The sequence below is a fragment of the Bubalus kerabau genome, chromosome 5, assembly GCF_029407905.1.
Source record: "Bubalus kerabau isolate K-KA32 ecotype Philippines breed swamp buffalo chromosome 5, PCC_UOA_SB_1v2, whole genome shotgun sequence".
Classification (NCBI taxonomy): Eukaryota; Metazoa; Chordata; class Mammalia; order Artiodactyla; family Bovidae; genus Bubalus; species Bubalus kerabau.
In genome coordinates, this window is record NC_073628.1 from 108,581,690 (window position 1) to 108,601,293 (window position 19,604).

The window sequence follows — 19,604 nt, forward strand, 5'->3', positions numbered from 1 at the left end:
AAGGCAGAAGGTGGAGGGCAGTGACCTCCCATTCCTCACTGGAACCTGAGACTTTCTACTTTACTGCACAGAAAAATGGGCTGTGAAAACCTCATGGGTTAAAAACAAAAATACAGCCAAACAGAACCAGAAAGGCATGTTCTATACCCCAAACCGGCAAGAGAATGAAAATTGAAACTAAGAGGCCAAATGGTAGAAAAATAACAAAAGGCACAGAAATTTCAATTCCGAATTGTCCTGGAACTTCAAACAGCACGCATAATTTGGTTTTGGGGTTCTAAACAAGGGTGAACAAACCAGTTTGCCTTCATTTTTGTGGCATGTGGTGGCTCAGGAAACCTACGAAAGACTGCACCAAGAGGTAGGATTATAAGCACAACAGGAAAAGATTGTTTATCACTGTGGCTTTAATAGAAATAAGGGGGAGGAGGAATTTTAGCCTAAGGAGTATTTACTGCTTTTCTTTTTAACCAAAGCAAAGACAATCCTCTACAACTCTACCTAGCGCGTAACACACAGCTATCACGTTAAGGGCGAAATCAGGTTCTGGTCATTCAGATAATGATTAAACTAATAAGGACATATAAAAATTCCTTAAAGTATCAAAATAGCAAGGATTTTGGATATCATAATCTTACTTTAGAAGGTGACATTTTTATATATCACACACAATGCTATTATTTTATTATTAGAATAAACTTCCTACCTCTGAAACTATTCAAATATTCTTTGTGATATTAAAATATATTAAATTTAATAACAATTAAAATAACTAAACAATCCTACAATGAAAAACTTCTATCAAAAAAATATTTTAAAATTTCAGGGTCATGACCACGAAAATGGGAAGAGGAAATAAGTAGCTACAATAAGAGCTTCAGAATACTGAGCATGGTCTAGTCTCTTACCCATAATCCCTCAGGACTTTTCTTAATATATGTGCCAATTTTAAACCTTTTAAACAACGTTACCTCCCCTTAATTTTTAGAGAAAATTAAATAAGAAAGAAAAGTGCTTAAGAAACATGAAAAAATGAAAGCTCAGATTAGTAAGCAGCAGTTCTGTCCAGGCTACAGGGCGTATGAGGGTGTTATGGACTTACTAAATCTCTACAGAAAAACTAAATACCCTACAAATTACAAATCCAAGAAGCATTAAGTTGTAAACATGCACACACATTCTAAAGACTCTACTGTGGGATACACATGATGGCGAATCCCTCCTGCCCCACGTGAGGAGGATTCGGGAGTGCACACAGACAGGTTAGGGCAGCTCTTCTCTCCTTGTCTCCTTTCTTGCTTTTCCTCTGCAATGAGTCAAGTCCCTAGAATAGGAACAGCTTTATCAGCAAACAAAACCTCATAAGAAGCTACTGCTTCAAACAGTTCAGATGAATTCTTCTTAAAGGAAAAGGTAAAAAATAAAAACCTACCCCCATCAGAAGGAAATGGCAACCCACGCCCAGTTATTTTTGCCTGGAAAATCCCATGGACAGAGGAGGCCGGCAGGCTATGGTCCAGGGGTGGCAAAGAGTCGGACACAACTGAGTGAACACGAGTGCACACACACATGCACACACGCATTCTGACAAAACAAACAAAACCCCTCTTTTACTGGTGTCACATCATAAGAGTGAAGGAAACTAACAAGCATATTTTAACTCAATTATCCAGTAAACAAATCAGAATTACACTTAAAATCAGTTTCTAGACTTTTAAAACTAGTATACTAATTAAAACATGTTCATGATCTATAACATTCAGCTTAAGGGAACTTTTAAAGTTGTTTTCTATTCAGTGGAAATCAGTCAGTCATTCTCAACAAGCGAACACTTAGCAGAGCAGGATGCTAAACATCACTGGCTTCTTAAAAACAACCAACAAAACAAGATGGAAGAACTCCACAATCCTAGACACAATGCCTCTGCCATCCGCACTGCAGAGGGAGTCAGGCCAAGACAATGTCTCACTCGGTTCCTGTGGTTTCAAAACTGATTTCAAAAATAATACACAACTTAAGAGAAATGAAATATTCATAAGAAGCTCAAACCAGCAAATATGTCATTAAAAGAACACTTAACAGACAAGAGCTAGAAAGGGATTAAAATCTGATCTGTTAGTTTTTTCAAAAACTGTTTGAGATGCTCAAAGGAATAAAATAAATCTATTTAATCCATAAACCCCAAAGCAAAAAATAACTGAAGGCATTAGTTTTCACCATAACTTAGCTTTCTAACACAAAAGATTTCACTTAATCACATTGCCTTATTATTTAAGATTAAGGTGTGCAATTTTGAAGAGAGCAATGAAAATTCGTCTTGGCTAATTAGCAAATCCTTTTAAAATACTGCTACTTATTCTGTGTAGGCATCCTGCTTAGAAACATTAAGGAACAAAACCTAGGTTTAGGCAAAGTGGAGCCAATTAATTCAGTAGCTGGGTAAACTTGGGCAAATCACGGAAGCCCTAGAGCATCAGTGTCCTCATTCATGAAGGAGAAGAATGACTCCCCGCTGCAAGGCTAGGAGCAGGATGAGCAACAATGTACATGAAGCACCGAGCGCAGTGCTGGGCAGACGAGAAACATGCTGCCACTGTCACCGTCAACAGACAGCAGTTCATCACGTGATGACATGGTGTGCACAGTATCAAATCCTGATATGTCCCTATCAAAACGCAGTGTAATCAATGAATTCAGCCAGGAACTCTCGTAACATCTGACACTGGTTTAATCTAAATGGTAATAAAGAAAAACAGTTGCTTTCAGTATTTATCTTCTTCACTTTGAGAAACAACAGTAATGTTTTCAAATCAAGTCTCTCCAAGTCATTCAACTTCCTAAACTATGCCAACCAAATTATTAACATTAATAAAAGCAAATTTGAGAGCTGTCCTCGGCAGCATGTAGCAGATACTGTGAATGCCAGCAAGAGCGCCATGAGAGCCTGTCTGAAGCTGCAACTCCCAGTCTGCCACCCAGCCTTTAACTGTAAGAAATGTCTATTAATTTTTAACCAGCTGGAGGGCATTCCTGGGAGTATTTATTCCTTTCCTCAGTTCTTAGAAGCAGCTTCAAATATAAAACTATATATACTCTCTCTGTAATTCTATGAACATGAAGTTCATGTAGTGTTAACAGCCCATCCGTAAACAGGAATGTAAAACTGCCTAAGGAAATACTCGGTAAGCTTTAAAAAAAACAGTAATGAATCCGTAATGTAAAAAAAAGAACCCAGTATTCTTGCCTAGGCAAAGCATAGCAAATTGTTCGTTATTTATATTACTTTCAAATTACAATTGAATTTTTAAAAATTAACTACTGGAACTTTCTACATTCAAGTCTTTTCACCTTTTAGAAAACTTAATCATAATTCATTTTTTTTTTCCCCTCTATGAGGCAAGTCTCACCTTCAGTTTCCATATGGACAGAAGAACCAGAATAACAACCTTACACAGAGCATAGCGTGTTTCCTAACACACTCAATTACGCTATATATTAGGATTTTTGCAAAGCAGTTGAAACTCTGCAAGATGCTTTGAAAAATTTTAGTTAATCCATGAATTTCCTATGAACAAAGTTATACATAGTAAGAATCAAGAATACCAACCAACGTATTTCCCTAAATTTAGAGCAATTCAGTAGCAGCAGAAGTAGAATTAGAAATCAAAAAAAATTCCCGGAATCGTACTGTTGAAAAAAATACAGAAACTGCACTGAGCTTTTAAAAACAGACCCCCGCAAAAATAGCAAGATCAACTCAGCAGGCAACCATCAAAGGCAGGTCACCCAGTGCTGAGCAAAGGCATCATTGAGCTAGAGGCAGTGAGTTCCCCTGGGGACCAACCAGGATGCTGCTCACTTGAGTCCAAGGGACAAGCTCACAAGCCATGGGACATCTAATGCCGGGGCCCTATCTCTACAGAATTGTAGCCACTTCCAAGTGGCCCACGCCCTGCTCCAACACTTACCAACAAGACCAAGGGATGAGTGCACTGTAAGCGGGCACAGAACCTGCCCACCAGGCCCCAGAAAGCTCAGGGCCCATCTGTCATCGTCCTCAGGCACCATGGCCAGGCCTCTGTCATTCAGCACCACCCTTCAGCTTTGGCCAAGGAGCCTCAAACAGAGTTGTTTGGCTGCTAGGGCAGGGCAGGTCAAGACATCAAATGTCACTGAAGCCCACCTGTTCTTTGCTTTCACTAAATGTATTCTCTAATTTTAACTTTAAATGGAACCAATGCGAGCACTTCTACTGCTGTTGTCCTCAACATGTTATTGCTGTTTAGTCACTCAGTTGCTCCCAACTCTTTATAACCCCATAGACTGTAGCCCGCTAGGATCCTCTGTCCCTGGGATTCTCCAGGCAAGAATACTGGAGTGGGTTGCTGTTCCCTTCTCCACCTCCACATGTACAACTGGACAAAAAGCAAGAGTATTGCGCAAAACCATGTGGAAATCAGGTTTTATGGAAAACTTGGCTTCATGTTCTGCCTCTGACATTCACTGGCAGAGAGAGCTTGGAGTTATCCACCCTCGCTGGATGTCCATTTCCTCACCTGGAGCCTTACCATGCAGAAGTAGAGGCTATGTGCTCTAGAGCCCTGAAACCACAGCTGCTGAGCCCATGCACTCTAGCGCGTATGCTCCACAAGAGACATCACCACCACGAGAGGCCTGCATACACCACAACTAGAGAGTAGCCCATTCACCACAACTAGAGAAAGTCCGCTCAGCAACAAAGACCCAGCATAGCCAATCAATCAATCATTCAATCAAATTATTTTAAAAAGAAGCAGAGGCTAAACGGGATCACCCACAAGAATGCTCAGTACCCCTCAGCACTTCTCCAAGCTCATTCCTCCTTCCAGCTTCAGCACCGTACAGCCCATGTGGCTCCAACTCTCCATCAGAGCTTCCTGATCCACCTCTGTTTCTACCTGCTGTCCAGCCCAGCTGTGTGACCTCTCATGTCCCTGTGAATTTCTTTCCCCAACTCATTCCCTGTTCCCCTCCTCAGTATTCTTCACAGGAGTCCTCCCCAATGGGCTCAGCTATTCGATCAGAAGGCAGCATCACCTCCTCTCCCAAAGGACTCTTGGCAATCCCCACCTATCCTGAAGCCTGAACACACATCAGCCAGAACACCTGGTTCTGGTGTTCCGACCTGCACTGAGCTCCCATAAGCCAGGCAACGTGCTCCTCCTCGGACTTTCACACTCATCTCTCTAATCTCCCCAACAATCCAGCACTATGTGCAGTGCTGGTAGGAAAGGGCCAGTATGTCCCCCTGCAAAACTGAGTTTCACACAAAGACCCATGTGGGTTTCTAGATGGCTCTCCCTATACTATACATCACCCCAGCAATAAAGCACCCACATAGCTAAAAGAACACCCAGTTTGGTCCCTCTTCCTGCAGCTCTCAGTCCCGAGACTTGACAGGGCCCGTCTCTATGTCAATCAAGTCACAGCCTCTGACAGGCTACCCCTGGCCAACCATCCCCAGTGACATACCTAACAACCCTGATACACATACTTTATTAACTTTACAAGACTTTTCTTGTTCATCTGTTGGCTGGTTGTCCCTGCTCTCCCCAGAGTGTAAATTCCCTGAAAGCAGGAACCTGGGTTGTTTTAGTTCTCTGCTACAGTTCTGGCACCTAGGAGTGTTTGACACAGAAAATATCAATACTTGTTAAATAACAAGGTGTGTGTGTGTGCCAGGCAGGGTGGGGGGGGGTGGAATACCTCCAGGATTTTTATGTGAACAATTTAAATTATGGAAAGAGATGAAACATTTTCTTAAGTTGGTTATAATTGAACTGTCCTATAGTGACTATAAGTCTTTTAGATAAATACTAAAAATTAGCTGATCTCAGGATCTCGGGGACTATTTATAGTTTTTAGAAAAGATTATGGGACCCTGTTAAGTGATCTCATGGAACTGTGCTCTTTATAGTTCATTAATGTTTTTGTTATAAACTTTGTCTTCTTAACTGTCTGGCTATCAGCAATACAACTACTTGATGCTATAAATAACTCTTCTAATTTCCTCCTCCTAATTTGCTATGAACTGGAAAGTCAACAGATTAGAATAAGGCCTAAAATTAGAGTGAAGCGGCCTACACTGCGGCCCTGCCATGAGAGGGGAGACGGAGGACCCCCAGCTTCCTTTGAGCTTTCACAGGTGCTCCATAAACACTGACAGATTAAATAACTCACAATTCTGTAGCTCCTCAAGAACCACATAAGTAACTGTCACCCACATTCTGTCAGTGGCACTTGCTGGTACCATGGACCCACAGGCTGCACAGAGATGTTCTTTTCTATTATCTCTCCGGCTCCTGACAGCTACCCAGTGAGGTTATGTAGCACAAGGGCCATTCCACATTATGACACCTATTTTTAAATCTATAGAAACTGTACCCCCAGACATGGTTTGCCCAGTCACACATCTGGTAAAAACCCGAGTTCCGTGTTCTTCATTCCTTCCACTAAGCCCAGGGGCATTAAGACACTGCTGTTTCTTTAGAGTAAAAAGAACTATGGGTAAGGCTCTGATGCAGCTGAGACATTCTGCTGTTACATTTTGTATTTTAAAAAGAACATTTGCCAACATCATTTACTGCTAGCAAGCACCTTCAATCCCTCATTTTTCACCATAGCTAACAAGGAACAGAAATCAACACGATAAAGACTTCTAAATTTGGCCTGTGTTACCTCACAGATCACAGTCTTCCCGTGGAGCAAATAAGAATAACCTGAAACACCCAACACTAAAAACCCTCCCTTCCTCTCCACTTGAAAAGTTTCAATATGTTCAAGGAACTTCTCATGTTCAATCTCATTACAGGGGCTACTCAGACACGTAAGTTAGGCTTACTTACAAAGGAAAGAATGCATAATTCCAGTTCAAAGTGTCTAACATATGTACGTCTCTGGCCACTGGCAAAACTGCATGCTCCCTGGTCAGAGACAATATGAACTGTGTTCTCATAGCACTATGTTCCCTTCCTTCATTACAGGTTTGTGTGAGTCTTTGTTTGCCCATCAACAAATATTTATTGAGGGCCTGTTCCATGCCAACCACCTAGGCACTGATCAGCAATTTACTGATTGAACGTTTGTCTGCTCCTGTCTCCACAGGTGCCAGGAGAAAAGCTACTGCTGCTGTTTTGCTCACCGACTGCCCTGTGTGACCTCGCAGAGTGACTGGCACATGGCGGGGCTTAGCAGACATTAATTCAATGGGTGACTGAGACACAGAAGAGAAGAGAAGGGGCCACTCTGTATGTAAAGGAATCGGGGCTTTTTACTGCCCAGAACACGCTTCATGATCCACCAGCGAGCTGATGAACTCTGAAAGGCACCACATGCAATGCACAGCTGTAGGCATAGCAGCTGTCATGCAAAGGAGCAGAGGCTCAGAACTGCGAAGAATTCAACCCTTTGTTTCTCTCTGCCTGCCTCCTGACCTAAATGAAGTTAGGTCCATGGTCCATCTACCTGTCAGCTGCCTGTCTTCAACATCTGGCTTTCAGAAATACTAAGTTAATATAACTACTGAATGAAATTTATGTTGATTTATTCTCTGACATCACTGCCTGAAAAGGTATTTAAATGTCTGAGGTCATTTAAATTAGACCTAAAAAGAACTAAGTTAATATAAAAATTTTCTCCATTTCAGGTCTTTGTAAGCCATAAATTAGCTTTACAGAGAGTAACAAAAAGGTTTTGACTATTTAAACTTTAGATCATAAAGAGCAAAAAGGACTCCTTACCAGTAAGCTGTTCAAAACAGTTAAGTTTCCAGAGTGAGGTTCATGTACTTATTTTAACTAAAACTTAAGATTCAGTGGGTTATACACAGCTTGGAGTAGTTATAAATAACAGGGTAATAAGAAATATGAACTACTGAACTCAACACAAAAACCCAGCAATATGGACAGGTATAAAAACGAAGATGTGTAAGCTCACGTACCACTAACAAAAGTTTACTTTCAGTTTTTTCCTTCACATTCAAATTTTAAAAATTAAGGAATAAAAAAGAAAAGGAAAAAGTAATAAAATGTTCTAAACCTGCACACCAAAGTACGCTGAACAAAGAAAAGCCTTAGGATGAAGTTGTTATTAACCTATGACTATATTTAAATATGAGTTAATTATGCTTAGTAACAGTAAAGATCTCCTGCCCTCCAAACTCCAGCCCCTGCAAATCACAACTTACCTGGAAAGGCTGGTGACATTAATTACACACAAAATAAACACTAAATAAAGGAACAATCTGAATTACCTGAAGAGTTTGCAAACAATTATGCACTATGCCTACTATCAACAAAAATCTCAGCACTCACATAAAACAGTAGACAACAGTAAAAACACCTGGCAAATTTTCTAGACCATGATCATCTGATTCATGATCAAAGCACTTAATGATCAAAAACTATTAAGATACAAGGTTAAACAGAGAACATGTAGTCAGGAGAAGTCCCAACAAAATGCCCTGGACGGATTATTGACTATACTGTGAAATACAAAGAATATGTAATGGAACAATCAGAATGGATTTCTTGCCTACATTTTAAAATATTATTTTTACATTCTTCCAAAATCAAGTTTACACTATGAGTTCATTTACAGTATGACTTCCACCATTCACTCTTCAGTGTTCTAAGTAAAGAACCGGACTCAAGTTCAGATGGCTACAAAAATTTACTTAAGACGTAAAGTGAGCCAAAAAAAAAAACCCACCAAAAACACAAAAAAATTTTTTCCTATTACTGACAAACTACCATACCGTGCCTTGGCATACATTCAAACTGGGCTCTATGAAAGACTCACGAATTAATATTAAAATTCTCCATTAAAAGGAAAAAAGAAAGTGTAGAATGCCAGCTGGAAATACGATATATCCAACCAAACTATTTCCCTCCCAGAAATTATCCCCCGCCTTCTATTTAAGTGTGACTACACTTAAAGACCTTTTGTTTGAAAACAAAATAAAACTATTGGAGTTGAGTCAAAAGTAACGAAACAGCACACTGTTCAACTTCCATTTTGTTAACGGCCTAATTTCAACAATATCTGTGCTAAAATCTTGAGAGTGCTGCAGCCGTGCGCAGCGCGGTCTTGCGCGACGTGGAGTGGCCTAGGGCCCGGCCCGGGGAGGACTACGGGTCGGAGTGGTAGTGCCTTGCCCGGCCGGGTTGGAGTGGGGTAGCCGGGACGGCAGTGCGCGGCCCGTGGAGGAGTGGGGGCCGGGGTGGCGAGAGCAGCGTCCTCTCCCTGCCCCGGGAGGCCAGCGCATCGGCCGCAGAGCGTCCGGCCCTCCTGCCCAGTCCGGGAGGATGGGCACGAGGCCGCCGAATCTGCGGACCTGGAAATGTCACTCTCAGAACACATTCTGTGACGCGTCGCTGGCGAATAGCACAAAAAGCTAAGAATATATCGGGCATGCACGGCTTGGAGGGACCGGTCGCCGCTCCCACCCCCAAGTCCCGAGACCCGGGTTGTGGGAGAGGGAAATGACAACCGGCCCCGGCTCCCTCTCGGTGCGCGTCCGCTCACTTTTCCGCGCCGGCTCCTCGGCCCCAAGTTAGCTAAGAGTCCGAGCGCGGCGTCCGGCGCCGTGATTCAGCAGCGCCGGGGGGGCCGGCACCAGGTCCGGAAAAGGTCACGGAGAGCCGCGGGCGCCTCCCGGGCCCGGATTCGGAACGCGCGGGGAGCCGGGACAGCGGCGGGCTCCTACCTTTCCTGCTTTTCGGGGAGCTCCGCTTGCTCCGGGTGCTGGCTCGCTCTTCCTCAATCGCAGCTGCTATCTCGGGGTTGTCTTCCCCATTGTACCAGACCAGGAGCTCCTCGCCCGGCGCGATTGGCTGCGGGAAGAGAAGAGACAGGCGACGGGCCAATCAGAGCGGCGTTTGTTGGCGGGGCGGGGCGGGGCGGGGCAGGCGGGCGGCGCTCTAGACCGGGCGGCGTGCCGGAGGCCAACCCGGCAGGAAGGGCTCCTCTGCTTCGGCGGCAGCGAGCCGGGCGGCAGGGGAAGGGACCCTCTGCTGGAGGGAGGACCTCACTTCCTGGCCGCCTCCTCCCCCGGAGTCCGTCCGGTGGAGGTCGGGTTCTGATAGGACCAGTTTAAACTTAAAATTGATTTATGCTTCGGAATCTTACTGTTAGAAGCCTCAAGACTACCCTCGCAGAAAGAAAGGAAAAAAAAAAAAACACGGAACCATATTGCCCATGAAATCTAAGCTGATAAGAAAATGTAAAGAGTAGTTTAAAAGAACCGGGCAGTCTGGAAAGAGAAGTGCTGAAAACTAATCATCAGCGCAGGTTTCAAGAGTCCAAGAGCAAGTTAAGCATAAGAACCACATGCCGCTGTACACTTATAAACGCAAAGCTAATTATATCACGGAGATGCTAAAAGAGCCGGTGCGAAGGACGTGAGCGCCCTGGCAGCGCGTTATCTCTGCGCTGCTACCAACCTGCTCCGGTCCTTGGAGGATTCGCTGCCTTACCCTCTGTACTACACTTCGAGTCTACAAGACAACTTTGAAATTTAGAAGGAAATGCCTATAAATACCTCACGTGTCAGCTCCTAAAACATTCTTAAAGCCATGTATACACCATCATGCGGATTTTACCTAGAGAATAAGATCTTGAAGAGAAGGTAATACTGAGTGGAAAGATTACACTCCTAAATAAAACTGAAGCAAATGGCTTATTGGTTTCTCTCACAATGACTCAACTGTCAAAAAGTTCCAAGAGTATCAGAACAAGTAAGATTCCACCTATAACCCCGTGAATAAAATAAAAATCCATGAGTCCAAACTGATATGAATGGATCAACAGTCAAGTAAATAAGGAAAGCTCTTCCTTCAGTAGATCCCAACTAATCAACGAAAAAGAAATAATGGAATTAGAAAATCACAACTAGACATTCATGACATTAATAACTGATCAGGTAAGAATCATCAATAGATGCTAAAACTAGTAGATGAAAGTTTGAGGAATAATATAGTATTTGCATGGTCTCAAAGTATCTTCCCATAAAACATTAATGACCAAGTGAAAAACAGTATACTAAGTCAACATCATATGCCTCCTGATACGATGCACAGAAAAGAACACAGCATCACCTCTGGAGATTTCTGTCCCAAATACATAAACGTGAAGGCCAAACTGGGGGGACATTCTACAAAATTACTGATCAGTTCTCTCAAAACTGAAAGATTATAAAAAACAAAGACTAAGGTGCTGTCCAAACTAAGGAGACTAATGAAACATTACAACTGAATGCCAAGAGTTTTCTTTGCCTAAAAAGACTTGATTGGAACAATTAACAAAATTTGAATAAAGTGTGAAAGTGTGTTATTTTCTCAGTCGTGTCCAACTCTTTACTGTAGCCCTCCAGGCACCTCTCTCCATGGAATTCTCCAGGCAGGGATACTGAAAGTGGATAGCCATTCCCTTCTCCAGGGGATCTTCCCCATCCAGGGATCAAACCCGGATCTCCCACATTGCAGGCAGATTCATACTGGAGTGTACAGATTAGCTAATAAAATACCTTGCTAGTGTAAGCTTCCTGATTTTGATCACTGCACTATACTTATGAAAGAGGACTGGATACGTTCGTTTTAGGGGCAGGAGAAATTCCATCTAAGATGTCAGCTTAGAAACAACATAGTTCTTCAACATACTTTCTATTCTAGATAAAGCCTTTGAAAGTAAATATTTTGTTTCATTCTTTGCAGAACTCAGTGCTTATGTTATCCAAATTTTAAAATATTCTAAGTTCTTTAAGATAAAAGAAGAAGCCACTGTTTCCTTTGTTTCCCCAAGGATGGCTAAAACCTGCTGTTTTTGTCTTTAAACCAATGTGTTTTCCTTTCTTGAATCAGTTATACATAAACCAAAAAACTAAAACATGTATAAAATTATATAAAACATAAAATTTTAATGCATTAAAATATCCATTACGGATGCCTTTTGGCACCCTTATGAAATAACCTGTTTCTGTTGAAGGAATGTGGAGAAGGCAATGGCACCCCCTCCAGTACTCTTGCCTGGAAAATCCCATGGGCGGAGGAGCCTGGTAGGCTGTAGTCCATGAGGTCGCTAAGAGTGGGACACAACTGAGCAACTTCACTTTCACCTTTCACTTTCATGCATTGGAGAAGGAAATGGCAACCCACTCCAGTGTTCTTGCCTGGAGAATCCCAGGGATGGGGGAGCCTGATGGGCTTCTGTCTATGGGGTCACACAGAGTTGGACACGACTGAAGTGACTTAGCGGCAGTTGAAGGAATGAGCTTCTATAAGTCAACTAATTCTATGCTTCTCTATGTTTTTATTACAAGTCACATATTTATGAAATGGTGAAGTGATATATATATATAACCACTTGAAGTGATTAGAGTGGGCAGAAATATGTAGTGTTAAATAAAATCAAAGTAAAAAAGAACATGAAAAGGAGTGAGGAAAAATCTATCACCCATTTATTCCTAAACAAAACAATATAACCAGAACACTGGCTAGAAGAACCCACCAGACATCTTCAAGATTCCTCCTCGACTCAGCCCAAGTGTTCACATTTATTCCACTTCGACCTCCTACACAGTACTAACTGTACGAGCAACGGGAAGAAGTTGATAAATATCAGCACAAACTCTCTACTTAGGAGGGTACTCTTTTGTAGATGCTAAAAACACAAAACATTCCAATATCTGTCTTTACCACTAATACAAAATTTCTAAATGGTTAATGAGCTGGTGAGCAGCTAGATTAGGAGCAACCTGATTTGTTAGCTATTGAACACACTTCAAAATTGTAGCAACTGAGACAACCATTACCTTATTGAGCTATATGCTTCCCAACTTAGTAAGACAGCCAAACAAACCACAGGCATTTATGAAGAGGAAAATAACACACCTTTTAAAATCAACGGTTGCTTGAGTCTCTACTGTAGTGTTTGTTTCTTCTGCATTGCTAAGCACATTTAAGGTTTTATAAAAAAATTTATGTCCCGAGACATGGGAAATATAAACCCACATTTTAAAACATAAAGTCAAAAGACAAAACAAACTTTTTTAAAAATTATTCTGATATTTAACAAAAAACAACAACAAAAAGACTTTAAACTTGTCCTTTGGGTTCTGACAGGTTCTATAAGAGTGCTTATAGAATTAAGCACTCTCTCTTCTCTAAATATTAGTAAATATAAACTTGAAATGTTACCAGGGCAATTAGCTACAGGCAATAATTTCCACCAATATTCCTGACAGTAGGACAAATTAAGAGAAATACTCCAGAATTATGAGAACACACAAATGCTTACCCACCTACAATCTTATCCTGCAGCATGATCTTTTAAAAAGTCAACAGTCAGACAGACTCAACTCTCAAATGGGCGAATAGAACTGAAGACTAACACTACTTTCCATACAAGCCAGAAGCCCCACCCCTGATCTGATCCTGGCCTATCTCACTAGCCTCATCCACCATTCCTCTCCTCTCTCCAGCCAAACTAGCTTTTATTCCTTTTATAAAAAAGAAGGAAAGAAAGAAAAACAAACAACCGCTGGCCCCCCATCTAGCTTACTCCCACTTCAATACCTCTGCTTCTACCAGGAACCCTCTTCCTGAAACACTCTTCCTGTAAAAACCTTCTCATGGCTGGCTCCATCTCAGGGCTGCGCAGAGAGAGAGGAAGTGTGCCCACCTTTGGTCTTTGCTGACCTACCAGAGCTAAAGCAGCTCCCTGACTGTCTGGTCACTCCATCACATTATATTATCTTCAATGCACTTACTGTTCTTGGAAGTTACCTTGTTTACTTGTTCATTTGTTTATTATCTGCCACCTCCTCCATGAAGTGGAAGCGCCATGACACCAGAGACCTTGTCCGTTCAGTTCATTACTACACAAGAATACCTACTATGTAGCAGACACTCAGCATTTGCAGAATTAATGCAGACATAGAGGCAAACAACAGAATAGGAAAGACTACAGATCTTTCCAAGAAAATTGGAGATACCAAGGGAACTTTCATGCAAGGAAGGGCACAATAAAGGACAGAAATGGCAAGGACCTAATAGAAGCAGAAGAGATTAACAGGAGGTGGGAAGAATACACAGAACTATACAAAAAGGTCTTCATGACCTGGATAACTGTGATGATGTGGTCACTTCCTGGAGTGTGAAGTCAAGTGGGCCTTATGAAGCATTACTATGAACAAAGCTAGTGGAGGTGATGAAATTCCAGCTGACCTATTTCAAATCCTGAAAGATGATGCTGTTGAGGAGATGCACTGAATACGCCAGCAAATTTTGAAAATTCAGCAATGGCCACAAAGAAGGGCAGTGCCAAACAATGTTCCAACTACTGTTCAATTCCACTCATTTCACATGCTAGCAAGGTAATGCTCAAAATCCTTTAAGCTAGGCTTCAGCAGTATGTGAACTAAGAACTTCCAGATGTACAAGCTGGGTTTCAAAGAAGCAGAAGAACCAGAGATCAAATTCCAACAGTTGATGGAGCATGGAGAAAGCAAGGGGATTCCAGAAAACCATCTACTGCTTCACTTATGTTAAAGCCTTTGACTGTGTGGATCACAACAAACTGTAGAAAACTCTAAAAGAAATCAGAGTACCAGACCACCTTACCTGTTTCCTGAGAAACCTGTATGCAGGTCAAGAAGCAACAGTTAGAACCAGATATGCAACAATCGACTGGTTCCAAATTGGGAAAGGAATACAACAAGGCTATATATTGTCACCCTGTTTATTTAATTTCTATGCAGAGTACATCATGCAAAATGCTGGGCTGGATGACTCACAAGCTGTAATCAAGACTGCCGAGAGAAACATCAACAATCTCAGATATGCAGATGATACCACCCTAATGGCAGAAAGTGAAGATGGATGGAACTAAAGCCTCTTGATGAGGGTGAAAGAGTCGAGAGTGAAAAAGTTGGCTTGGAACTCTACATTCAAAAAACGAAGATCATGGCATTGGATTTCATCACGACATGACAAATAGAAGGGGGAAAAGTGGAAGTAGTGACAGATTTTATTTTCTTGGACTCCAAGGTCACTGTGGACAATGACTGCAGCCATGAAATTAAAACTCTTGCTCCTTAGAAGAAAAGCTATGACAAACCTACACAGCATATTAAGAAGCAGAGACATCACTTTTCCAACAAAGGTCCATATAGCAAAGGCTATGGTTTTTCCAGCAGTCATGTACAGATGTGAGAGTTGGACCATAAAGAAGGCTTAGCAACAAAGAACTGATGCTTTCAAACTGTGCTGCTAGAGAAGACTCTTGAGAGTCCCTTGGACAGCAAGGAGATCAAACCAGTCAATCCTAAAGGAAATCAACTCTGAATATGCATTAGAAGGACTGAAGCTAAAGCTGAAGTTTCAATACTTTCGCCACCTGATAAGAAGAGCTGACTCATTGGAAAAGACCCTGATGCTGGAAACGACTGAGGGCAAGAAGAGAAGGAGGCGACAGGACAAGATGGTTGGATGGCATCACCGATTCAATGGACATGAGTTTGAGCAAACTCCGGGAGATAGTAAAGGACGGGGAAGCTTGGCACGCCGAAGGCCATGGGAATGCAGAGTCGGGACACAACTTAAGAGACTGAACAACAACAATGAAGAACTGATGAATAGGTGAATGAATGGAGAGCAGGCTAACAATCCTCAGGAGTTTAAAACAGTGTTTAATCATATTACAAACAAAACCAGTGTTGTGATTTCTCAACTATCCAATTGATAGCTGAGAAGGTGATACAGAGCCCAGAAGAATATCATCACATGTAAGTTACTTACAAAACCTAACCCAAGCTGGTTTTAGAAAAGGCAGAGGAACCAGAGATCAGATTGCCAACATCCTCTGGATCATGGAAAAAGCAAGAGAGTTCCAGAAAAACATCTATTTCTGCTTTCTTGACTACGCCAAAGCCTTTGACTGTGTGGATCACAATAAACTGTGGAAAATTCTGAAAGAGATGGGAATACCAGACCACCTGACCTGCCTCTTGAGAAACTTATATGCAGGTCAGGAAGCAACAGTTAGAACTAGACATGGAACAACAGACTGGTTCCAAATAGGAAAAGGAATATGTCAAGGCTGTATATTGTCACCCTGCTTATTTAACTTATATGCAGAGTACATCATGAGAAACGCTGGGCTGGATGAAGCACAAGCTGGAATTAAGATTGCCGGGAGAAATATCAATAGCCTCAGATATGCAGATGACACCACCCTTATGGCAGAAAGTGAAGAGGAACTGAAGAGCCTCTTGATGAAAGTGAAAGAGGAGAGTGAAAAAGTTGGCTTAAAGCTCAACATTCAGAAAACTAAGATCCTAGCACCTGGTCCCATCACTTCATGGGAAACAGATGGGGAAACAGTGTCAGACTTTATTTTTCTGGGCTCCAAAATCACTGCAGATGGTGACTTGCAGCCATGAAATTAAAAGTTGCTTACTCCTTGGAAGGAAAGTTATGACCAACCTAGATAGCATATTCAAAAGCAGAGACATTACTTTGCCAACAAAGGTCTGTCTAGTCAAGGCTATGGTTTTCCCAGTGGTCATGAATGGATGTGAGAGTTGGATGTGAAGAAAGAAAGCTGAGCGCCGAAGAATTGATGCCTTTGAACTGTGGTGTTAGAGAAGACTCTTGAGAGTCCCTTGGACTGCAAGGAGATCCAACCAGTCCATTCTAAAGGAGATCAGTCCTGGGTGTTCTTTGGAAGGACTGATGCTGAAGCTGAAACTCCAGTACTTTGGCCACCTCATGCGAAGAGTTGACTCATTGGAAAAGACTCTGATGCTGCGAGGGATTGGGGGCAGGAGGAGAAGGGGATGACAGAGGATGAGATAGCTGGATGGCATCACCAACTCGATGGATGTGAGTTTGAGTGAACTCTGGGAGTTGGTGATGGACAGGGAGGCCTGGCGTGCTGCGATTCATGGGGTCGCAAAGAGTCGGACACGACTGAGCGACTGAACTGAACTGAACCCATAGAAAGCTTAACCTCGCAGAATATAATCACTAGTAAAAGAATCTAAAACGCCTGATGCATACTTGAGCAAAATCAAAGGTCAAGAATGGAGGAGGCCTACAAAGATTAGAGCTCCCTGACTTCCAACAAAGAAAGGTAAAAATGACAGTACAGGTAGTTAGTAGCACTTTGAGTACTTAGGTTAGACAAGGAACTCTTCACAGAATCTTGCACATGTTGGCTTGTTTAATTTTCATGACTGTATTATTAATGTTCAGCTTCCCCGGTAGCTCAGATGGTAAAGAATTCACCTGCAATGCAGGAAACCTGGGTTCGTTCCCTGGATCAGGAAGATCCCCAGGAGAAAGAAATAGAAACCCACTCCAGTATTCTTGTCTGGAAAATCTCATGGACAGAGGAGCCTGGTGAGCTACAGTCCATAGGGTCGAAAAAGAGTCAGACATGACTTAGTAACTAAACAACAATAACAACATTATTAATTTTACTATTATCTCCATTTTTACAGATGAGAAAATTAAGACAGAAGGTGTAACTTCTCATGTTTCCCTGTCTTCTTCCCTGTGCTTCTCTCGAAGGCAAAATCTGCTCACAAGGCAGTCTGCTCCAGTCCCTACTCCTACTCATGACACTATTGTGCCTTGCCAAAACTAACAGCTACCATTTATTTAGTACTTATCACGTGCTAGAACTCTACCCACAATCACTTATGCAATCCTCTTGATAACCCTCTGAGGTCAATATATAATTATCTGTATCATACAAACAAGGAAACTGAGGCACAGAAAGTGACTTGCCTAAGGTTGCACATCTGGTAAAATCACAGTGACTTGCCTTGGGTCACAGAGCAAGTGAGGATTTAATCCAGGAGTCTGGCTCCAGAGTTCACTCCAAACACTATTCTCTTTTGCTTCTGAAAGGTTCTTGGCTTTGCCATCAGAGATGAACACATCTCAACTTCAAGTCTGATGAAAGCATTGCCAAGTGTCCCAACATCTCCCTGGCCTTCCTCTGCCCTGGAACCTCATTTCCACTCCCTTGACTGTCTCATATGCACCCTTCATTGGTACTTCCTCTCCACCAGGATTCTCCTCGCTGATGTAATCAGATGTAACTTCCACTTTAAATAAATTTGAGAAACAGAATGAATTCTTGAATCAAAGTGTGAATCCAATCTCAGACTCCAGTGTAACAAAACTGTACAGTAATGCCTACTAGGAAATCATGCCAGAAAAATCATCCAGCAGAAAGAAAATGGGAAAGAAGGTTACAGAAGTTTTAAATAAGAAAGTACTACAAAGAAGTATTTCCTGAAGGAACTAGAAGCAAGAATGTGGGTTTAGATGAGAAAAAGGACAAACCAACTGGCTAAAGCCGACAGGGAAAAATACAAAGGAAAGCAAAGGAAAACTAAACAGCTCTAAGATAACTTGCCAAGTTCTAGTGCGAGATACAGTCAAAACTCAGCATGCTGTGAAGATGACCATCATCTTAAATGCTTGCTCATAAAAGAGTTTTCAGCTCCATGGAGATTAATTTTTTTCAAGGACTGGCCTGCAATCTATGTCATTTTTAATGAAAGTAAGTGAATAAAGAAAAACTTGCCTTGCAGCAATTTTAGTAAACATATCTAATCCAGAATGCAAAGAGCAACAATCCTTTCTCTTTAGAGCTTCAAGACTTGGCCTTTGGGAACATTTCCCTGGACGATGAGTGCAGATTTGCCTTCCAGGAGAACATGGAAATGAGGGAGACAGATGTGGGCTTGCTTGTTGCAGAGTAACAACCCTTCCAATTCTAACTTCCCTGAATGTACTCAGTGACCTCTGACCTCACCACAAACTCTAAAAAATGATTTTCCTCTTTTTTTCATCTCCACTATTAATGTCTCCAAATAAAACTTTAGCAGAAGTAAGGAACATGTTCTGTGTAATTTTCATTCTGAATAAAATTCAGGGAAACGATGGGGCTTCCCTGGTGGCTCAGTGGTAAAGAATCTGCTTGCCAAAGCAGGAGACACAGGTTCAGTCCCTGATCTGGGAAGATCCCACATGCCATGGAGCAACTAAGCCCGCGTGCCACAACCATTAAGCCTGTGCTCCAGAACCCGGGAGCCACAACTCCTGAGCCCACGTGCTGCAACTACAGAAGTCTGCACGTGCTACAGCCCATGCTCTGCAGCAAGAGAAGCCACACAGTGAAGAGCCTACACTGCAACCAGAGAGTAGCCCCCACTCACTGTGACGAAAGAAAAGCCTGAGAAGCGACAAAGACCCAGCACAGCCAAAAATAATAAATAAATACACTTATATTACAAAGATTTAGGCAAAAGAAAAGCTAATCCAAAGCTACACTAGACTGAAGACTAAGAATGTGTTTTCTTTAACACAGAACCACCCGAGCTGTTGAGTTTAGTACAGTTAGATAAACTGGCCCATCAGACAGCTCCCAGTGCACTTGTGTCTTAAGAGAAGTATCTGCCACATGCTTAACTCATCAGTATCAATAAAGATGCCGTGTGTAATTACTTAACACAATCTTCATGCTTTAGTGCCCTTCCTCACATAAGCAGT

General features: G+C 42.1%; 1 protein-coding gene across 13 annotated transcripts in view; it reads right to left on the reverse strand.

The window, feature by feature from the left end:
* PRDM2 (PR/SET domain 2) overlaps window positions 1–19,604 on the reverse strand; it is a 135,667-nt gene that overhangs the window by 66,295 nt on the left and 49,768 nt on the right. For all 13 annotated transcript variants that reach the window (XR_008714979.1, XR_008714978.1, XM_055582643.1 and 10 more), the window contains one exon: window positions 9,746–9,872. Coding sequence is in view for 11 of the 13 variants with exons in the window: in XM_055582643.1 (XP_055438618.1) it covers window positions 9,746–9,872 (127 nt within the window). In the remaining 2 variants the exon portion in view is untranslated. The remainder of the gene's footprint in view (window positions 1–9,745; window positions 9,873–19,604) is intronic.